This window comes from Callionymus lyra, chromosome 19, assembly GCF_982586985.1.
Source record: "Callionymus lyra chromosome 19, fCalLyr1.hap1.1, whole genome shotgun sequence".
NCBI classification, from domain to species: domain Eukaryota; kingdom Metazoa; phylum Chordata; class Actinopteri; order Syngnathiformes; family Callionymidae; genus Callionymus; species Callionymus lyra.
The window spans coordinates 640,001-658,706 of record NC_141836.1 but is presented as its reverse complement, the minus strand read 5'-3'; the positions used below and the strand labels follow the sequence as shown (position 1 = coordinate 658,706).

The following is an 18,706-nucleotide window of genomic DNA, read 5'->3' as shown; positions in this document are numbered from 1 at the left end:
GTAAACACGGATTTTAATTGTGAAAATAAGTATATTTTATTAACAAAAATCATAAACTCCATTTCTTTTCGCCGCAAATAAACTATAAACAATAAGAGAACCTTAATAAAAATAAATATAAATGATATTACATGCATTTGTGACGCTCAGGAAACAATTATATGGAAAAATATTAAATAAAACCCAGTGTTTGGTTTATTTTAGTGTAATTTTGTTCATATTTAGAAAAGTTAAATGTGCGTAAAGAAAATGTTTGGATGAAATAATAACTTAAGTCGCTGTTAAATCTGCGCATAAGATTCTACCGTAATGACGCGGTAAACGCGCGCGTACAAACGCACGTCCTTGTCCTTCATGATCTGTGGATCTGGAGACTTTAAGTCGAAATGAAAGAAAATCAAACGCGTAATTGGAGGAACATGGACCGAACATGGACCGAACATGGACCGAACATGGACCGCACGTGATTACATTTCTGAGGGATTCTATCAGACACGCGCGCGCGCGCTCCCACGCGCACGCGAGATTTCACGGATCTTCGTGTGATCCGTCACTTCCCACCCACTCGTGAAGAGTCGCCCACTCCCACGTCCAGCAGCTCCAGCTCAGTCCAGCTCGACATGGAGACGGACACGTGTCTGTCCTTCTCTCCGCAGAACCGAGCCGGTCCGGCCCAGACCCGCCTGGACCCGCGCGGCTCCGGAACCTTCCACCCGTGCGAGGACCTGAAGCCGCATCACCACCTCTCCGCGCTGCCTCCGCGCCTCTACTCCGCGCCCTCCTCGTCCAGCGCCAGGTTCGGAGAGGAGTTCGGGGTCTCGAACCCTCCTGCGTCTCCGTCCAAACACAGCAAGTTCTTGGAGTCTATGAACGTGGACCTGAAGAGTTCCGCGCTCGGCAAGTCCGCTTTTTACGAGAACAACTCTGAAGGTTAGTCCCTCGAACCAGCGCGTTAATAAAGTTATGATAACAATTAAACACTTTGATATTAAAGTTGAATTCAATGTTTCGACACATTATAAAACTTGTTTAATTATGTCAAATAAATAAAGTACAACATTAACTCTCGCGCGCCGCGGACACAACTTTAAATAAAGTTCGGTAAATTGAAATAAAACAATGTATCGTTTATTTAAAGCCGCAAAAATCCTCATTTATTTACTCATATAATAACAAATGTGATCATTGAATTTAATCTAATTTGACATTTTTTTAAATATGCTTTTTTTTACGTCTTTTTGTCCGCGCGCGTCAACAACTACTTAAGTTTATTTTAAACACAAAATAAAACTTAAACGACAATAAATCGCTTCAATAAATCGCTTTAATTGTTTAAATTGAATAAAGACTTTAAGTTTAATAGAACTTCGACACGAAATGTTATTTCAATGGAACAAAGAATTTTATTTGTTATCTTTATTTTAAAGATTAAACTAAAATAAATCAACTGAAATAATTAAATAATAAAGCGTCTTTATTTTGTTATTGTGCGACATATTTTACAATAAACATGATCAATTGAAGATTCAAACTATATTAAACTTTTCCTCATATTTTACGATTTAAATTGAAACAGTTGCGTTTTCAATGTATTCAAATAAACATCTCGTTTATCGAAATTCACAAAACTTTCTTTAAATATAAACCTTTTATTGTATTGAATATTGTCTTTATTTAAATAATTTAATTACAAAAACCTATTGTTCACGTATATTCATTTTAATTTGGTTTCGTTTTACTTTAATTCAACATTTATTAGTTTAATCAGATTTATCGTAATAAGGAAGTCAATTATAAAGAGAATAATAAAGAAAAGTAAGAAAATTGCGTTGAAAAGTTAAAGAATTTTAATATTTAGCGAAAGATTTAAAAACGTGTAACAATGATTTTAAAGTGTTTAATTTGCATAATGATGATTTATAAAAACTACAATTTGACATTTTAACTTTTCTTAATGTAAAAACACGTTTATTAGCTTCTAAAGTTTAAGACGCTTCAGTTTGTTCAAGGTTCAATTAAGTCGCCGTAAAAACTTCAGCCTCAGGGTCAAAGGTCAGTCGGGCAGCAAGTTGGCTGTGACACGAGGTCGCGGTCGTGCATCAGACTTTAATGAGACGCTGACCTTGAGAGAGTCAGAGGAACAACAGAGAAGATTCATTTGTTGTTGAACCGAAGCTTCTGACGCTCCATGTTGTTTTGACGAGAGTCGACTTTGATTGACAGTCAGATCGAAGTTTACGGTTCAGTCCTGAGATCACGACGTGTTTGATAACGACATGTTTTTACAATCAAAGGACGTTTATTCACGATTACGTTCACTTTTTAAACATATTAATGTACTTTAAGCACATTTTAAAATTCACTTTAACATGATGAAGAAAAATAAATCAGTTTTAATTCAAATTAAACTCCAGGTTTAAACGCACATATTGAGTATTTTTTATTTCTAATCTTTTGTTTATTTAATATTAATTTACAAAAACTGTTTTTCTCTGATGAATGATGAATAAATAATAAAATAAATAAACTCATTTAGCTTCTCAAATTTATTTTGTAAATACAAACATACAGTAAAATAATAATGAAATATCATTAAAAAAGCAAACATTTTTCAATGCATTCATTTACATTCTCTTCATGATTTATATTGTTTTTATTCTTGATATTTGTTTCCATAAAACAAGTTTAGGTTTGAAACTACCGCAGGTGAACACGCGTGTAAACACGGCTTCGTTAAACAGAATCTTTCTTTCACGACGTCTCGTCTGACAAACATTGTTAATCTGAGATAATCTGACAAACATTGTTAATCTGAGATAATCTGACAAACATTGTTAATCTGAGATAATCTGACAAACACGGGGATTATAGGTAGAAAATAATCTTTCTCTTCATTTATTTTGTTACACAATTGTTAAAACTGTGTGTATTCTGAGACAAAACTTCTGTTTAAACATGATATTTGTGTGATTTGAAGGTAAATATTGACAGAAGTTGTTGATAGTAAATAATAAATGAGATTATTCATCTGTTAAATGACACTTGTGTGTGTTGTGCGAGTCAGTCCGGGACAAAGACCCCAAGACCATGAGCTACTCTCACGCTCTGGGCCCGGACTGCTGCGGGAAGCTGAAGGAGGCGGGTCTGGGTCTGGGTCTGGGTCTGGACTCCATCGCCGACTCCATCGACCTCTCGGGCAAGAACAAGAAGCGCCGGAACCGAACCACCTTCAGCACCTTCCAGCTGGAGGAGCTGGAGAAGGTCTTCCAGAAGACCCACTACCCGGACGTGTACGCCCGCGAGCAGCTGGCGCTCAGGACCGAGCTGACCGAGGCCCGGGTCCAGGTGAGGAGTGTGTGTGTGTGTGTGTGTGTGTGTGTGTGTGTGTGGGGGTGTGTGTGTGTTGACGCTCCGCTGGGTCGTAGGTGTGGTTCCAGAACCGACGAGCCAAGTGGAGGAAGCGAGAGCGATACGGGAAGATCCAGGAAGTCAGGAACCATTTTGCAGCGACGTACGACATTTCTCTTCTGCCGCGACACGAGGCGTATCAGGTAGGATGACACGCCTGTCAATCAACTGGAGCTCAGACTCTTAGAGTGACACTGAATCATTTCTGATCAAATCTTCTTCAAACGAGTCTCTCTGACAGATCAGTCGTGAAGTTTAATTATATATATTAAATATTATTAATATATCTGCTGAAGTTTAATTATATATATTAAATATTATAAATATAGCTGCTGAAGTTTAATTATATATATTAAATATTATTAATATATCTGCTGAAGTTTAATTATATATATTAAATATTATTAATATAGCTGCTGAAGTTTAATTATATCTATTAAATATTATTAATATAGCTGCTGAAGTTTAATTATATATATTAAATATTATTAATATATCTGCTGAAGTTTAATTATATCTATTAAATATTATTAATATATCTGCTGAAGTTTAATTATATCTATTATATCTATTAAATATTATTAATATATCTGCTGAAGTTTAATTATATCTATTAAATATTATTAATATATCTGCTGAAGTTTAATTATATCTATTATATCTATTAAATATTATTAATATATCTGCTGAAGTTTAATTATATCTATTATATCTATTAAATATTATTAATATATCTGCTGAAGTTTAATTATATCTATTAAATATTATTAATATATCTGCTGAAGTTTAATTATATCTATTATATCTATTAAATATTATTAATATATCTGCTGAAGTTTAATTATATCTATTATATCTATTAAATATTATTAATATATCTGCTGAAGTTTAATTATATCTATTAAATATTATTAATATATCTGCTGAAGTTTGATTAAATCTAGTGAAAATATTTCTTCATATTTATTAATGTTGTTGAATTTTTGTTAAATTTAAATTTAATCATTTCAATCTTGAAAGGTTGAATTTGTTTAGTTTTTTTCTGAATAATTGAGTTAAATAAAAAAATATATATATTTTCATAACATATTTATTTTACACACATAGAGTTTGAGATATTTATTCCAAAAATGTAAAAACAATATTTCTGAAGTGAATCTTTTTTAACTTGTAGTTTAAATTCAACATAAAATGTCACCAGACTGAACCAATCGAGCCCCGAACCGCTCGCTCTGACTTTTTAATCCACGTCAAGTCGTAAAATTTACCGTCGTTTGGAAACATCAACGATGATTGACGGCTGTCGTCACATGATCCTCTGTGCGTCACGTGATTGGCTGAAGGTCGGATCGAGCAGCTCGTGATCTTCTGGTAATGTCTGGTGAAAAAAACAATAGTTTAATTTTTAACGATTCTGCAATTTTTAATTCGAAAATAAAGTTTAAATATTTGTTCAATTCAACCATTCAATATAAAAATGATTGAATTAAATGATTAAAAACAATATTTCTGAATGTAATCTTTTTTAAATTGTAGTATTTTAAATTCAATAAAATAATGTTACCAGACTAATCCAATCGAGCAAATTGTAAATCTCACCGTTGTTTGGAAAAATATTGAATTAAATGATTTAAAAACAGTATTTAATGTTTACAAAACAACATTTCAATCACTAATCCAAAGTGTTAAATTACTTCAATATTCTGATATTATAAACTTTAATATATATATGTGTATAAATATATATATATATATATATATATATATATATATATATTTCTTGAGTACCGTTCTAACCATGGCTCTACACTCCAGATGCAGGGGAACCTGTGGCCCGGAGCGTCCGGAGCGCCCGGTGGCTCCGGAGTCCTCGGGGCCGACCCGTCGTCCTGCATGAGTGCGTACCCCCATCCTCACGGGAACCTGCAGGGCTTCATGGGGATGTCCACGTCCCCCAGTCACCCGCACCACCACCACCACCACCACCACCACCCGGCCCACCACCCCGGCATCAACGGCCTCTACTCCCTGCACGGGTTCCCGGGCGCTCTGGGCTCGCCCTCCATGGAGGCGCCCGAGGCCGACTACAAGCCCGGCGGTCTGGTGGCTCTGAGGATGAAGGCCAAGGACCCCGGCGCCATCTTGTCGTGGCCCACATGACCTGAGCCTCGTCATGCACGGACTGAGAACCTCGACACGTCTGGACCAACAACACACACATCCACAGATTCAGCTTCAGTTTAATTTAAGCATGTACAAATGTAATTACATGTTATTAGTGTTTGTTTATCGTGTGACTTTAATAAAGGCCTTTGTTTCTAATATTGTTCTGGTCCTTTTTAATAAATATACATCTTTATTTTACTACATCTTATTGTTCTGGTCCTTTTTAATAAATATACATCTTTATTTTACTACATCTTATTGTTCTGGTCCTTTTTTATAAATATACATGTTTATTTTACTACATCTTATTGTCCTGGTCCTTTTTAATAAATATACATGTTTATTTTATTACATCTTATTGTTCTGGTCATTTTTAATAAATATACATCTTTATTTTACTACATCTTATTGTTCTGGTCCTTTTTTATAAATATACATCTTTATTTTACTACATCTTATTGTTCTGATCCTTTTTAATAAATATACATCTTTATTTTATTACATCTTATTGTTCTGGTCCTTTTTAATAAATATACATCTTTATTTTACTACATCTTATTGTTCTGGTCCTTTTTTATAAATATACATCTTTATTTTACTACATCTTATTGTTCTGATCCTTTTTTATAAATATACATCTTTATTTTACTACATCTTATTGTTCTGGTCCTTTTTTATAAATATACATCTTTATTTTACTACATCTTATTGTTCTGATCCTTTTTAATAAATATACATCTTTATTTTACTACATCTTATTGTTCTGGTCCTTTTTAATAAAAATACATGTTTATTTTATTAAAACATCTTATTGTTCTGATCCTTTTTAATAAATATACATCTTTATTTTACTACATCTTATTGTTCTGGTCCTTTTTAATAAATATACATCTTTATTTTACTACATCTTATTGTTCTGGTCCTTTTTTATAAATATACATCTTTATTTTACTACATCTTATTGTTCTGCTCCTTTTTTATAAATATACATCTTTATTTTACTACATCTTATTGTTCTGGTCATTTTTAATAAATATACATCTTTATTTTACTACATCTTATTGTTCTGATCCTTTTTAATAAATATACATCTTTATTTTACTACATCTTATTGTTCTGATCCTTTTTTATAAATATACATCTTTATTTTACTACATATTATTGTTCTGATCCTTTTTAATAAATATACATCTTTATTGTACTACATCTTATTGTTCTGGTCCTTTTTTATAAATATACATCTTTATTTTACTACATCTTATTGTTCTGGTCCTTTTTAATAAAAATACATGTTTATTTTATTAAAACATCTTATTGTTCTGATCCTTTTTAATAAATATACATCTTTATTTTACTACATCTTATTGTTCTGGTCCTTTTTTATAAATATACATCTTTATTTTACTACATCTTATTGTTCTGGTCCTTTTTAATAAATATACATCTTTATTTTACTACATCTTATTGTTCTGGTCCTTTTTTATAAATATACATCTTTATTTTACTACATCTTATTGTTCTGATCCTTTTTTATAAATATACATCTTTATTTTACTACATCTTATTGTTCTGGTCCTTTTTAATAAATATACATGTTTATTTTATTAAAACATCTTATTGTTCTGATCCTTTTTAATAAATATACATGTTTATTTTATTAAAACATCTTATTGTTCTGGTCCTTTTTAATAAATATACATGTTTATTTTATTAAAACACCTTATTGTTCTGATCCTTTTTAATAAATATACATGTTTATTTTATTAAAACATCTTATTGTTCTGGTCCTTTTTAATAAATATACATGTTTATTTTATTAAAACATCTTATTGTTCTGATCCTTTTTAATAAATGTACATGTTTATTTTATTAAAACATCTTATTGTTCTGGTCCTTTTTAATAAATATACATGTTTATTTTATTACATCTTATTGTTCTGGTCCTTTTTAATAAATGTACATGTTTATTTTATTAAAACATCTTATTGTTCTGGTCCTTTTTAATAAATGTACATGTTTATTTTATTAAAACATCTTATTGTTCTGGTCCTTTTTAATAAATATACATGTTTATTTTATTACATCTTATTGTTCTGGTCCTTTTTAATAAATATACATGTTTATTTTATTACATCTTATTGTTCTGGTCCTTTTTAATAAATGTACATGTTTATTTTATTAAAACATCTTATTGTTCTGATCCTTTTTAATAAATATACATGTTTATTTTATTACATCTTATTGTTCTGGTACTTTTTAATAAATTTACATGTTTATTTTACTACAACATCTATGTCTAAAAGTGAGTTAATACTGAGATATTTAGTTGGTGGTTTAAGTCCAGTATTATTCTTTAATGACTGTTGACCCCTGAGTCTGGTTCTGCTCCAGTTTTCTGCCTGTTAAGGGAGGTTTTTCCTGCCACTTGAGCTCATTCGCTGGGACAAATTTCTCTCTTCACTGATGTACTTTCATTCTAAGTGTAAAATAAACTGGTAAAGTAAAGATAGTTACAGCGCCACCTACTGACTGGATCCACCTCCTGAATACTGTGTTGATCGGTTGTCGTGAAAGTGTTGATGGTCCGAGACCGTTTCCCTCGACTAGAACTTTCTAAATACGACCCAGTGAACTTTAAACATAGTCCTGTGAGAAATCACTAGTTAATCTGTGTACAACTGTGTGTACAAAAGTGTGTACAACTGTGTGTACAACTGTGTGTACAAAAGTGTGTACAACTGTGTGTACAACTGTGTGTACAACTGTGTGTACAAAAGTGTGTACAACTGTGTGTACAAAAGTGTGTACAACTGTGTGTACAACTGTGTGTACAACTGTGTGTACAACTGTGTGTACAAAAGTGTGTACAACTGTGTGTACAACTGTGTGTACAACTGTGTGTACAACTGTGTGTACAAAAGTGTGTACAACTGTGTGTACAACTGTGTGTACAACTGTGTGTACAAAAGTGTGTACAACTGTGTGTACAACTGTGTGTACAACTGTGTGTACAACTGTGTGTACAACTGTATGCACACAGTTGTACACACAGTTGTACACACTGTTGTACACCAGTCAGCGACTGCTTTTAAAAATTACACAAAGTTTAATGAATATAAAAGACAAAGAGCATTTAAAGTAAAAAACAAGAAATACAAGTACATGTTTATTTGTAACTCTAAGTAAAATACTAATAAATCTTGTCAATAAACCTCCCAGTACTTACACACAGATGCATGTATAACATGAAGTTACATGTTTGATATAATCTTCCTGAACACAACAAGTCTTTGTGTTCATCGTAACAACAACACAACTGTGTTCACTTGAAAGATGTGTAACATTTCCTTTGATTATTGTCGCACAAAACATTTTTTAAATTCAAGGAAAGAATGTTAACTACAAACATTATTGTTCTTCCATGAAGCTAAAATAAAAACTACAATCGTGTGTAAATATAATCTGTGTATCTTTTAAATATGACTGTGTAAGTTTTGAACTTGTACAAACTAATTTACTTACTGCTGTACACAGAGTTGTAAAGACTGTTGTACAACTGTGTGTAAAACTGTGTGTACAACTGTGTGTACAACAGTGTGTAAAACTGTGTGTACAACTGTGTGTACAACTGTGTGTACAACTGTGTGTACAACAGTGTGTAAAACTATGTGTACAACTGTGTGTACAACTGTGTGTACAACTGTGTGTACGACTGTGTGTACAACTGTGTGTACGACTGTGTGTACAACTGTGTGTACAACTGTGTGTACGACTGTGTGTACAACTGTGTGTACGACTGTGTGTTCAACTGTGTGTACAACTGTGTGTACGACTGTGTGTTCAACTGTGTGTTCAACTGTGTGTACAACTGTGTGTACGACTGTGTGTTCAACTGTGTGTACAACTGTGTGTACAACTGTGTGTACGACTGTGTGTTCAACTGTGTGTAAAACTGTGTGTACGACTGTGTGTATAACAGTGTGTAAAACTGTGTGTACGACTGTGTGTTCAACTGTGTGTAAAACTGTGTGTACGACTGTGTGTATAACAGTGTGTATAACAGTGTGTAAAACTGTGTGTATTACTTGTTTTTTACTTTAAATGCTGTATATTTAAAACCCGTCGCTGACTGGTCACACAGAACCAGGTCAGATGTTCAAACATCATCATGAAGTCGACGCTGGAGAGAGTTTGTCGTCATTCCTGCTGCCTCTCTTGAGCTGCACATGTGGTTTTGATGCACACGCTCATCAGAACCACTCTCCCGGGCTCGGGTTCCAGGCCCGGGGAGACGGCGGCGGCGCTGGAGTCGTGGTGATTGAAATCCCAGATTAAGTGGAGCAGATAAGAAAAGCTGAAGGATTGAAGCCGATGAACATCTCCAGGAAAGACACACGACGGGCGTCGAGTTTCACGATTGTTTACAACGACGACAACGTGGATTTCCAAGAGTGCGTTGACGAACCGGGCCTGATCCCCACGACCCGCCGACCAGCAGAACCGTAGAACTAATGACCTCCGCCGTAAATCCTGGGATTTGGAAAGTTGTCATTAGGTTTTAATGAGCTCTGATCTGTCAGGATCTGTTTTACGAGGCGTGGACTCGGCGCTGATTCACGAGGAATCGTCCGGAACGTTAATAACCAGACACCAGCGCCGGGGTCAGGAGGTCACGGGGCTGCTGGGAGACGCTCGCTAATGGAGGAAAATATGATTCAACGCTCATTAAAATCCTCCTGCTGACCCGACGCTTTGATCCGAGCCCGATTTATTGACGTCCTGCTGACGACACGCTTGAGGTCGACACGCCGTGATGTCACAGAAGATCACAGAAGATCACAGAAGATCACAGAAGATCACAGAAGATCACAGAAGATCACAGAAGATCACAGAAGATCACAGAAGATCACAGAAGATCACAGAAGATCACACGTGTCACAGGAAAACTTTGAAGTCAGAATTAAAACTATATTTCGTCGAGTACAACAGTGTCTCAGTGAGACCTGCAGCCGGAGAGACTCTCAGTCCAAACTAACTTTAGTTCAACTAATTATTATGAAAAGAATATATAAAACACTACAGAATATATAAAATATAATAATAAAACACATAAATATGAGATTATTTAATGTATAAATGAACATGCAATCATTTATATTTAAGTTAAATAAAAATGTAATTTAAGTTATAAATAATTAAAACTTTAAATCACTATAATTCATAAAACAGCCATCTCAGTTTTACAGTAAAATATGAAGAAATAAATGTAAAACTGGTGATTCTTTTGTGAATAAATAACAGTATTTATAGTAGAAATGTTAGTTGTATAAATAAAATAATAATAATAATAATAAAATCTTCATAAAACGTAGCCAACAATTACAAACCTTTAACTAACACAGAAATAAACGTTATATTTGTCGTATAAACATGTTTTTTGCAGCATTTTTCCACGAGTGTTTAATTCTCTGCATCCTTGACCCAGAACATCAAGGTCACTCGTAATCGCTCGTTGTTCTCATACCGCCACCTGGTGGCGCTTTGGCGTCAGTGTTTATCCCGATCTTCAAAAAAAAACAACTTGAGTCTCACTACGTATAAAACTTGAGAGAATAAATTAAACTTTAAATAAAGTTTATTTAATAGAACTTGATGATAATCTGTCCCGGACTAACACACAGTTGTTTTCATGAAAATTATTATTTTATTTTTTTTAATCAACGCGGAAAAACATAATATATATCAAATGGGATTCTTCGTGACTAAATATAAAATAAAACATTGTCAGAAGTTGAAAATAAATTCGGTTTAAATCGCGACGCGAATGATTGACAGGCAGCTTTTACTCGTCCGCCCTCTTTCCCAGCCAATCCGCGTCGAGGGGGCGGGGCTTCACACTAGTCTTAACAAAATGGCGTCTGTTGTTGTTTTGCTGCAGGGTCACTGAAGAAGATCCCGTTTAGGTTCACATTTGTGCAGCGACGCGCGGGACCCGCGGCTCCGTGGACGGACATGAAGGTCAAGGAGCGATCGCCGATCAAGAAACGACCCCGGGCCCTGGACGAGATCCGAGACCGGGGCGGAGGAGGAGGATGCCACCCGAGCAGCAAGAAAATGGGGGCTCTGTCCGGGGGAAGCAATAATGGAAACAACTCCGTCAAAGGCGAGGCTGGCTCCACCAGGAGGAGCCTGCTGGGCGACAAGAGGGAGCGGGACTTCGACGCCCGCGCCGGGAGCAACAACCACGGCGTCCCGCCCCAGAGCACCGTGAGTAAGAACCACAACCTGTCGCTGGATGTGGCGCCGCGGGGCCGAGCGGAGCCGCGCGCGCCCGCGGCCGAGAGCGAGTACAAGACCCTGAAGATCAGCGACCTTGGATCGCAGCTCAACGACGAGGACATCGAGGACGGGCTCTTCCACGAGTTCAAGAAGTTCGGCGACGTGAGCGTGAAGATCGGCCGCAGCAGCGACGAGCGGATCGCCTTCGTCAACTTCCGGAAGCCCGAGGACGCGCGCGCCGCCAAGCACGCGCGCGGGCGTCTGGTGCTGTACGACAGACCGCTGAAGATCGAGGCGGTCTACATGAGCAAGAGGAGGAGCCGCTCCCCGGTGGACCGGGACGTGTTCGGGGCCGCCCCGGGTCACCGACACCTGCACCGGCCGCTCTCGCCCACCGGCCTCGGGTACAGGGACTACCGGCTCCAGCAGCTGGCTCTCGGCCGCCTGCCGCCGCCGCCTCCTCCCCAGCCGCCGCCCCTGCCCCGAGACCTGGAGCGGGACCGAGACTTCGCCCTGTTCGAGGCCCGGACTCGACCCGCTTTCATCGCAGAACGACCCGCTTTCCGCGAGGAGGACTTCGTGTCCCCCGAGGACGACCAGAGGGCCAACAGGACGTTGTTTTTGGGGAACCTGGATATTACCGTGACGGAGGCCGACCTGCGGCGGGCGTTCGACAGGTTCGGGGTCATCACCGAGGTGGACATCAAACGCCCCACCAGAGGACAGACCAGCACCTACGGGTTCCTCAAGTTCGAGAACCTGGACATGGCCCATCGAGCCAAGCTGACCATGTCTGGGAAGCTGGTGGGTCGGAACCTGATCAAGATCGGATACGGCAAAGCCACGCCCAGCACCCGTCTGTGGGTGGGGGGGCTCGGGCCCTGGGTCTCTCTCGCCGCGCTGGCCCGAGAGTTCGACCGCTTCGGAACCATCCGGACCATCGACTACAGGAAGGGCGACACCTGGGCCTACATCCAGTACGAGAGTCTGGACGCGTCCCAGGCGGCGTGCTCCCACATGAGGGGGTTCCCTCTGGGGGGTTCGGAGCGACGACTGAGGGTGGACTTCGCTGACACGGAGCATCGGTACCAGCAGCAGTTCCTGCAGCCTCTTCCCATCCCGCCCTTCGACATGGTGCCCGAGTCCTTCGTCCACCGGGCGGCGCCGGAACCCCTGAGGGTCCGAGACAGAACTCCTCCGCCGCTGCACTTCCGGGACCGAGAACTCTTCCCCGGCGCCGAGTGGACCAACCCCGTTGTTCGGGACCGAGTCCGGGCTCCGTTCGAGCCCCTGGAGCACCTGGACCGTCGGACTAGAGACCCCTGGTCGCTGGAGAGGGAGCTCCAGGGGCGAGATCCTGCTCGCAAGCGGCGTCTGCTGGAGGACGGGCGACACCTGGACCACTCGCCCGACAGCACCGACAGGACGATGAGGCGCAGACTGTCGTCTCCCGAGGGCAGCCCGGGCGGCAGCTTCAGTGACTCGGAGCGCCCCCTGCGGGGCGAGAGGGCGTCGCCACAGAGGGAGCGCCACAACAGTCTGGACCGTGGCGCCCCCGAGCGCAGACTGAAGGGACCTTTGGGCGGCGGCGGCGAACGCAAGCGTAAAGCGGGCGACAAAGTCCCCGCCAAGAGAGAGCGATCCGAGGGCGGTTCCAAGGGCGGCGGGCAGTCCAAACCCGACGGGTCCAAGCTGAGCCTGGCCTGGCAGGGGATGCTCCTGCTGAAGAACAGCAACTTCCCGGCCAACATGCACCTGCTGCAGGGAGACCACGCCGTCGCCCGGGACCTGCTCGCCGACGCCTCCACCGGGAGGCAAGTCCACGAGCTGAAGATCACGCAGCGCCTGCGCCTGGACCAGCCCAAGCTGGACGAGGTGTCGCGGCGCATCAAGGCGGCCGGGCCGGGCGGCTACTCCGTCCTCCTGGCCGTCCCCGGGGCCACCGAGGAGCCGTCGTCGGACGCCGCCGCCTCCACCCAGCGCCCGCTCCGCAACCTGGTGTCTTACCTCAACCAGAAGCAGGCGGCGGGCGTGATCAGCCTGCCTGTAGGGGGCGGCAGAGAGAAAGACACGGCGGGCGTCCTCCACGCTTTCCCGCCCTGCGAGTTCTCCAAGCAGTTCCTGGATCCGTCGGCCAACACTCTGGCCAAGAGCGACGAGGACTACCTGGTGATGGTGGTGGTGCGCGGCGCCTCCTAGACTCTCTGTTGCATGCGTGTGTTCGTTTGTTGCCGTGTGATGCACTCAAACCATGTTGTTTCGGTCGCCATGACGACGGATCATAGACGCCCCGACTTTAGTGTTTAAATATATACAGAAATATAAGTCGTGATGATTTCAATCGACGCACGTCAGAGTTAAAAACCAAAGTCTCTTCAGGTTCACTTGATTCTCTACGTGTTCGAACATCTTCAGAGGAAAACAAAAGTGTATATTTGGGATTTTTTTTGTCCAGAAACGTTTAGATTTTGAAACCTTCCTCAGTTCACCACCTTCATAGAAGCAGCTCTAACATCTAGTCCTAACATCTCGTCTGTGGTGACCTGGAGAAGATCTCAGATCCACACCAGTTTTAATTTAAGAGGTTTTTTTTTTAAATGTTAAATGACGACACGAGGGTCAGAGACTGATCGTGGTTTTATTGATCGAGTATCTCCGAGTTCAACGGCGACTCGTGTTCCTGTCGTGTTAACCTGTCATTATAACCAGTATTAGTTTGTTTTAACCCTCACCTGTTCAAACTGTACATGTGTGGCGCCGGCGTGACGTCGACGTGACTCTTCCGTGACGTCGGCATGACGACGGCGTGATGTCGGCGTGACGTCGGCGTGGCGTCGTCGAGGGACTCCAAAGAGACGGAAGTTCGAACCTCGCAGAAGTTGTTGTGTCGCTGCACCTGGTTTAAAAAAAACAAAACAGGAAGTTGATCAATGTACACTTGATGATGTCATAGGTGGGAGACGGAGCGCCTGCAGAAAGTGCCGTCGAGCACCGAAATGTGACCTATAATCAATAAATTGATCATTTGAAGGGAAAACCTGTTTCTTGGATGAAGACACGACCTTGGTTTGTTTCCACGGAGACAGAGTGAAGTGAGACGGTTCGTTTAGAGACCGGAACCGTCCGAGGATCGGGTCAGATCCGCGGGTCCTTGTTTCCACGAGGAGTCCGGTCGCTTCTGCCGGTGACACACGCTGACCTTTGACCTGGGCCCGAGGGTTTGGATCCCGGGGAAGAGGATCAGGAATATTGTTTGTTCTTCTGTGGAAGTCAAGACGTGACACGAGTCTCTTTTCTGACGTGTGAGGAACCTGTGAGGAACCTGTGAGGAACCTGTGAGGAACCTGGACGCAGCAGCTTCTTCAGGAGAACCTTGTTTGTTCCTCTAGAAGAACGTTGAGTCGGGAGAACGTTCCCACGTCTTCCTCGCCGGGTCTGGACCGGCGGCGGAACCGGAGACCACGTGCGGGTCCAGGTGTGTCAGGTAGAGACGGCGGTGAGTCCTGGAGCTGCCTGCTACTCTGTATCAGTAGACACGGCAGAGGTGAGTATGAGGAGCCGACACCACATTACCCATGATGCAACAGACTCAAGTGAACGCACAACAAGACTCATTTAATGCTGATAAAACCTTGTGAAAGTGACTAAAATAGAAAGTAAATAAAAGTAAAAATCAAATAATGTTTGATTTAAAATATTTATGGACAAGATAAAAAAACTTATTAACTTAACTTATTATTGATCAGATTTCACTTTTGCAGTGGTCAGTACCTCTTAAAAAGTCTCACTAATGCACATGAGTGAATTTACAGGTACTGACCACTGCAGACTATGGTATATAAAAATATAAAAATATTTGTTTCCATTTTTTTTAACATAGTTGTGTTTATTTTTCTTCCCAAATCAACTCTAGTGGAACAGATGGAAGTGAGTGGTCATAATGTTTTGGCAGATTTATAATCATTGCAGTCATGATGGAAAAACGACACAGAAGTCGACTTTGAGTGAATATTTGGATTAATTGTCGAGATTAAATTAATCATTGAGTAGAAAACACAGATCGTCGTCATTAAATAATCAATAAATACAATCAATCTATGAATATAAAACAAAATAATGTTTATTTAACGTCGTCTCAGTTCAGTGTCAATTTATCTTTAAATGTTTGTTCAGTGTTTTCTTGAGTCGTTGAAGTGAATCTTGTTATTGATTCTAAACTAGATTTAAAGACACATTTTCAAGTTAAAGATCATGTTGAACCTCATTAGTGTATTTATACTACGAGTCTCTTCACTGAGGTTCTGGTGACCCCTGACCCCTGAGCTCTGACTCTTCTCTGGTGACCCGTGAGTTCTGACTCTTCTCTGGTGAGCTCTGACTCTTCTCTGGTGACCCCTGAGCTCTGACTCTTCTCTGGTGACCCCTGAGTTCTGACTCTTCTCTGGTGACCCCTGAGTTCTGACTCTTCTCTGGTGACCCCTGAGTTCTGACTCTTCTCTGGTGACCCGTGAGTTCTGACTCTTCTCTGGTGACCCGTGAGTTCTGACTCTTCTCTGGTGACCCCTGAGTTCTGACTCTTCTCTGGTGACCCCTGAGTTCTGACTCTTCTCTGGTGACCCGTGAGTTCTGACTCTTCTCTGGTGACCCGTGAGTTCTGACTCTTCTCTGGTGACCCCTGAGTTCTGACTCTTCTCTGGTGACCCCTGAGCTCTGACTCTTCTCTGGTGACCCGTGAGTTCTGACTCTTCTCTGGTGACCCCTGAGTTCTGACTCTTCTCTGGTGACCCCTGAGTTCTGACTCTTCTCTGCTCTTCAACAGGAAGTCGTGACTCGTCGCAGGAAGTCGTGAGAAAGTTGAAGTGAGTCTCGAGTCTTAAACTGACTCGGGTCTGAAAGTGTTCTGTTGCTGCAGAAGCTCGAGATCTGAACCGTCAACTCGTCTCCGGACGTCAAACGTGAGTCGACAGTTTAAGATTTAATCTCTGTGTTGAATTAAATAAAAATGTTGAAAGACTTTCAGCCTCTTTGTGTCTTTTCTCGCCTTTAAAACCTTTGAAATATGTTCGTACGCAAGGATTACAGCTTAGAAAACAAGATTATCTTTCTTTTAGTAACATATATTCAGGAGCCACTTTATATACAGGGAGTTATTTGGGGCCGAGAGAGAAAGATACCTAATAATGGAGCTCAAAATATCAACTATAATACAGTGTAATTACATCAGTATTTGTTGTGATTTTTAAACATTTAATTTAAACATAAAAAAGGTTAAAAAGTACGTTTAATTCTCCTGAGGAATATATTTACACAAAAGGATTAAAAAAGATAAAATGGTCGTAAAATCATCTTTAAATTGTCCGGATCAAGAATCACTCGAATAAAAACGGTTAAAATACTTTGATCTCGTGTTTATATGAAGTTAAAGTTATATTTGAGTCGTAAACACCATCTTACCTGGAGCAGGAGGTCAAAGGTCATCGAGCGGATGCGCCTCTGAGGAACGAAGCGAGATCGACACGTGACGACATTGAACTCGACATACTCACCGCGAGCGGCTGGGTTCACTGAGGAGGGGTGGGAGACCTGCGGGGATGAAGGTCGACTCCAAAGAAGAGGCAACGACAGAAACTTTGATGGGAGACGAACGTATTTATTACAGACCCTTCAAAACACACCTTTTCCAAACACCCACGAGCCCCTGAACAAGTGTGTCCCCGCCAGCGGCTCCCATGGTGGTCCGGGGCCCGCCCGAGGCCGCCGGCCCCCGGAGCCCGCGAACGCACCTCGTGAGCCAAATGAGCTTTAGTGCATGACTGTCGTTATTGAAACGACACAAAGAGCCTTGCATGGAATTGTGAAAGTGAGCTGAGAAGGAAAATCACTCGCCGCTAATTGAGGCGCATTCCTGGCGCAGGAGCGGGATCGGCCGCTAGAGGGCGCCACTGCGACGCAAGTCGTTCGGATCCGATCGAAGACCATTTCCATCGTTCAAGATTCTTCTGATCCGCCCTCGAAAGAATCGAAGGAGTTTTAGTTTTAAAAATGATTTGTTTTATATTTCAATGTTATTGACATTAATAAGAATCAGGAGCAACTAAACGAGAAAAACATATAAAAAAAACGACTTTCTTTCTGTGATTCGATCAGGAAACGCCTGGAAATAGTCGTGAATCGTCTCCAAACTGGAAATAACTTAATAAACGTGGCAGAAAATATCAAAATGCTTCGTAACAAAACAATTGAAAGTCTTTTGTGTCTTTGGCTGACGTCGCAGGGAGTTTAAGAAAAGATACAAAACACTTTGTAAGGCAAACACGTGACGCAAAACAAAAGTGAGAGACAGTAAAAAAACAAGAGTCCACGAGTGTAAATAATAACGGCCGACTCAAGGCACTGTGGAGGCAGCAGGTTCTCGGGGCGCCGCCCGTCAATCACGCGTCATTCAGAGGTCAGAGGTCAACGAGGTTCCGACCCGCACAGCTTGGACTGTAGTTTCTTCGCGACATCGGCTGTAAATCAGTTGCATAGAGTTAGTGTGAAGCGTCATATATTAATATAAATATAGTTAAACCCATGTTAAACCCGTGCAGAGTAAATATAAAGAATATCTATTTATTATATATATTATATTTCATCACAAGTTGTTTTTAAAATGTGCTTTTTTTACCCTTTGTTTGTTGGTGAACTGAACGTGTTTATGTCACGCAGGTAAACAAAAACATTGATCGATCGATAAAATATGGAGAAGAAACATCTGACCTTGAACTCTTTGCTTTGAGGGTTTTGTGTTGAAATTATTGACTCTAAGACTGAAATCAATTCCACTAGAAGGTTCAAGAACATTATTGTGAAG

The 18,706-nt window shown here is 40.6% G+C and overlaps 3 protein-coding genes across 3 annotated transcripts in view; 2 read left to right on the top strand and 1 right to left on the bottom strand.

Moving 5' to 3' along the window:
* The first annotated feature begins 620 nt into the window (after positions 1 to 620).
* alx3 (ALX homeobox 3) lies at positions 621 to 5,568 on the top strand. The gene is made up of 4 exons (XM_087781446.1): positions 621 to 930; positions 3,065 to 3,345; positions 3,426 to 3,551; positions 5,224 to 5,568. The coding sequence occupies exons 1-4, from the start codon at positions 621 to 623 to the stop codon at positions 5,566 to 5,568; spliced, it is 1,062 nt and encodes a 353-aa protein (XP_087637572.1).
* Positions 5,569 to 11,405: 5,837 nt separating this feature from the next.
* rbm15 (RNA binding motif protein 15) lies at positions 11,406 to 14,890 on the top strand. The gene has a single exon (XM_087781865.1). The coding sequence runs from the start codon at positions 11,587 to 11,589 to the stop codon at positions 14,050 to 14,052; it is 2,466 nt and encodes an 821-aa protein (XP_087637991.1). The 5' UTR covers positions 11,406 to 11,586; the 3' UTR covers positions 14,053 to 14,890.
* Positions 14,891 to 17,482: 2,592 nt separating this feature from the next.
* Positions 17,483 to 18,706, bottom strand: part of slc16a4 (solute carrier family 16 member 4) — a 23,361-nt gene continuing 22,137 nt past the window's right edge. Inside the window, exon 12 of the mRNA XM_087781348.1 lies at positions 17,483 to 18,706. This exon is cut by the window's right edge and continues 788 nt beyond it. The gene's annotated coding sequence lies outside the window, so the exon portion shown is untranslated.

Bases quoted from the DNA above. Each gene is read 5' to 3' on its own strand.
- rbm15 (XM_087781865.1), top strand. From the start codon at position 11,587: ATGAAGGTCAAGGAGCGATCGCCGATCAAGAAACGACCCCGGGCCCTG.
- alx3 (XM_087781446.1), top strand. From the start codon at position 621: ATGGAGACGGACACGTGTCTGTCCTTCTCTCCGCAGAACCGAGCCGGT. The intron at 3,346-3,425 runs GTGAGGAGTGTG...GCTGGGTCGTAG, and splicing joins TGACCGAGGCCCGGGTCCAG to GTGTGGTTCCAGAACCGACG. The intron at 3,552-5,223 runs GTAGGATGACAC...TCTACACTCCAG, and splicing joins CGCGACACGAGGCGTATCAG to ATGCAGGGGAACCTGTGGCC.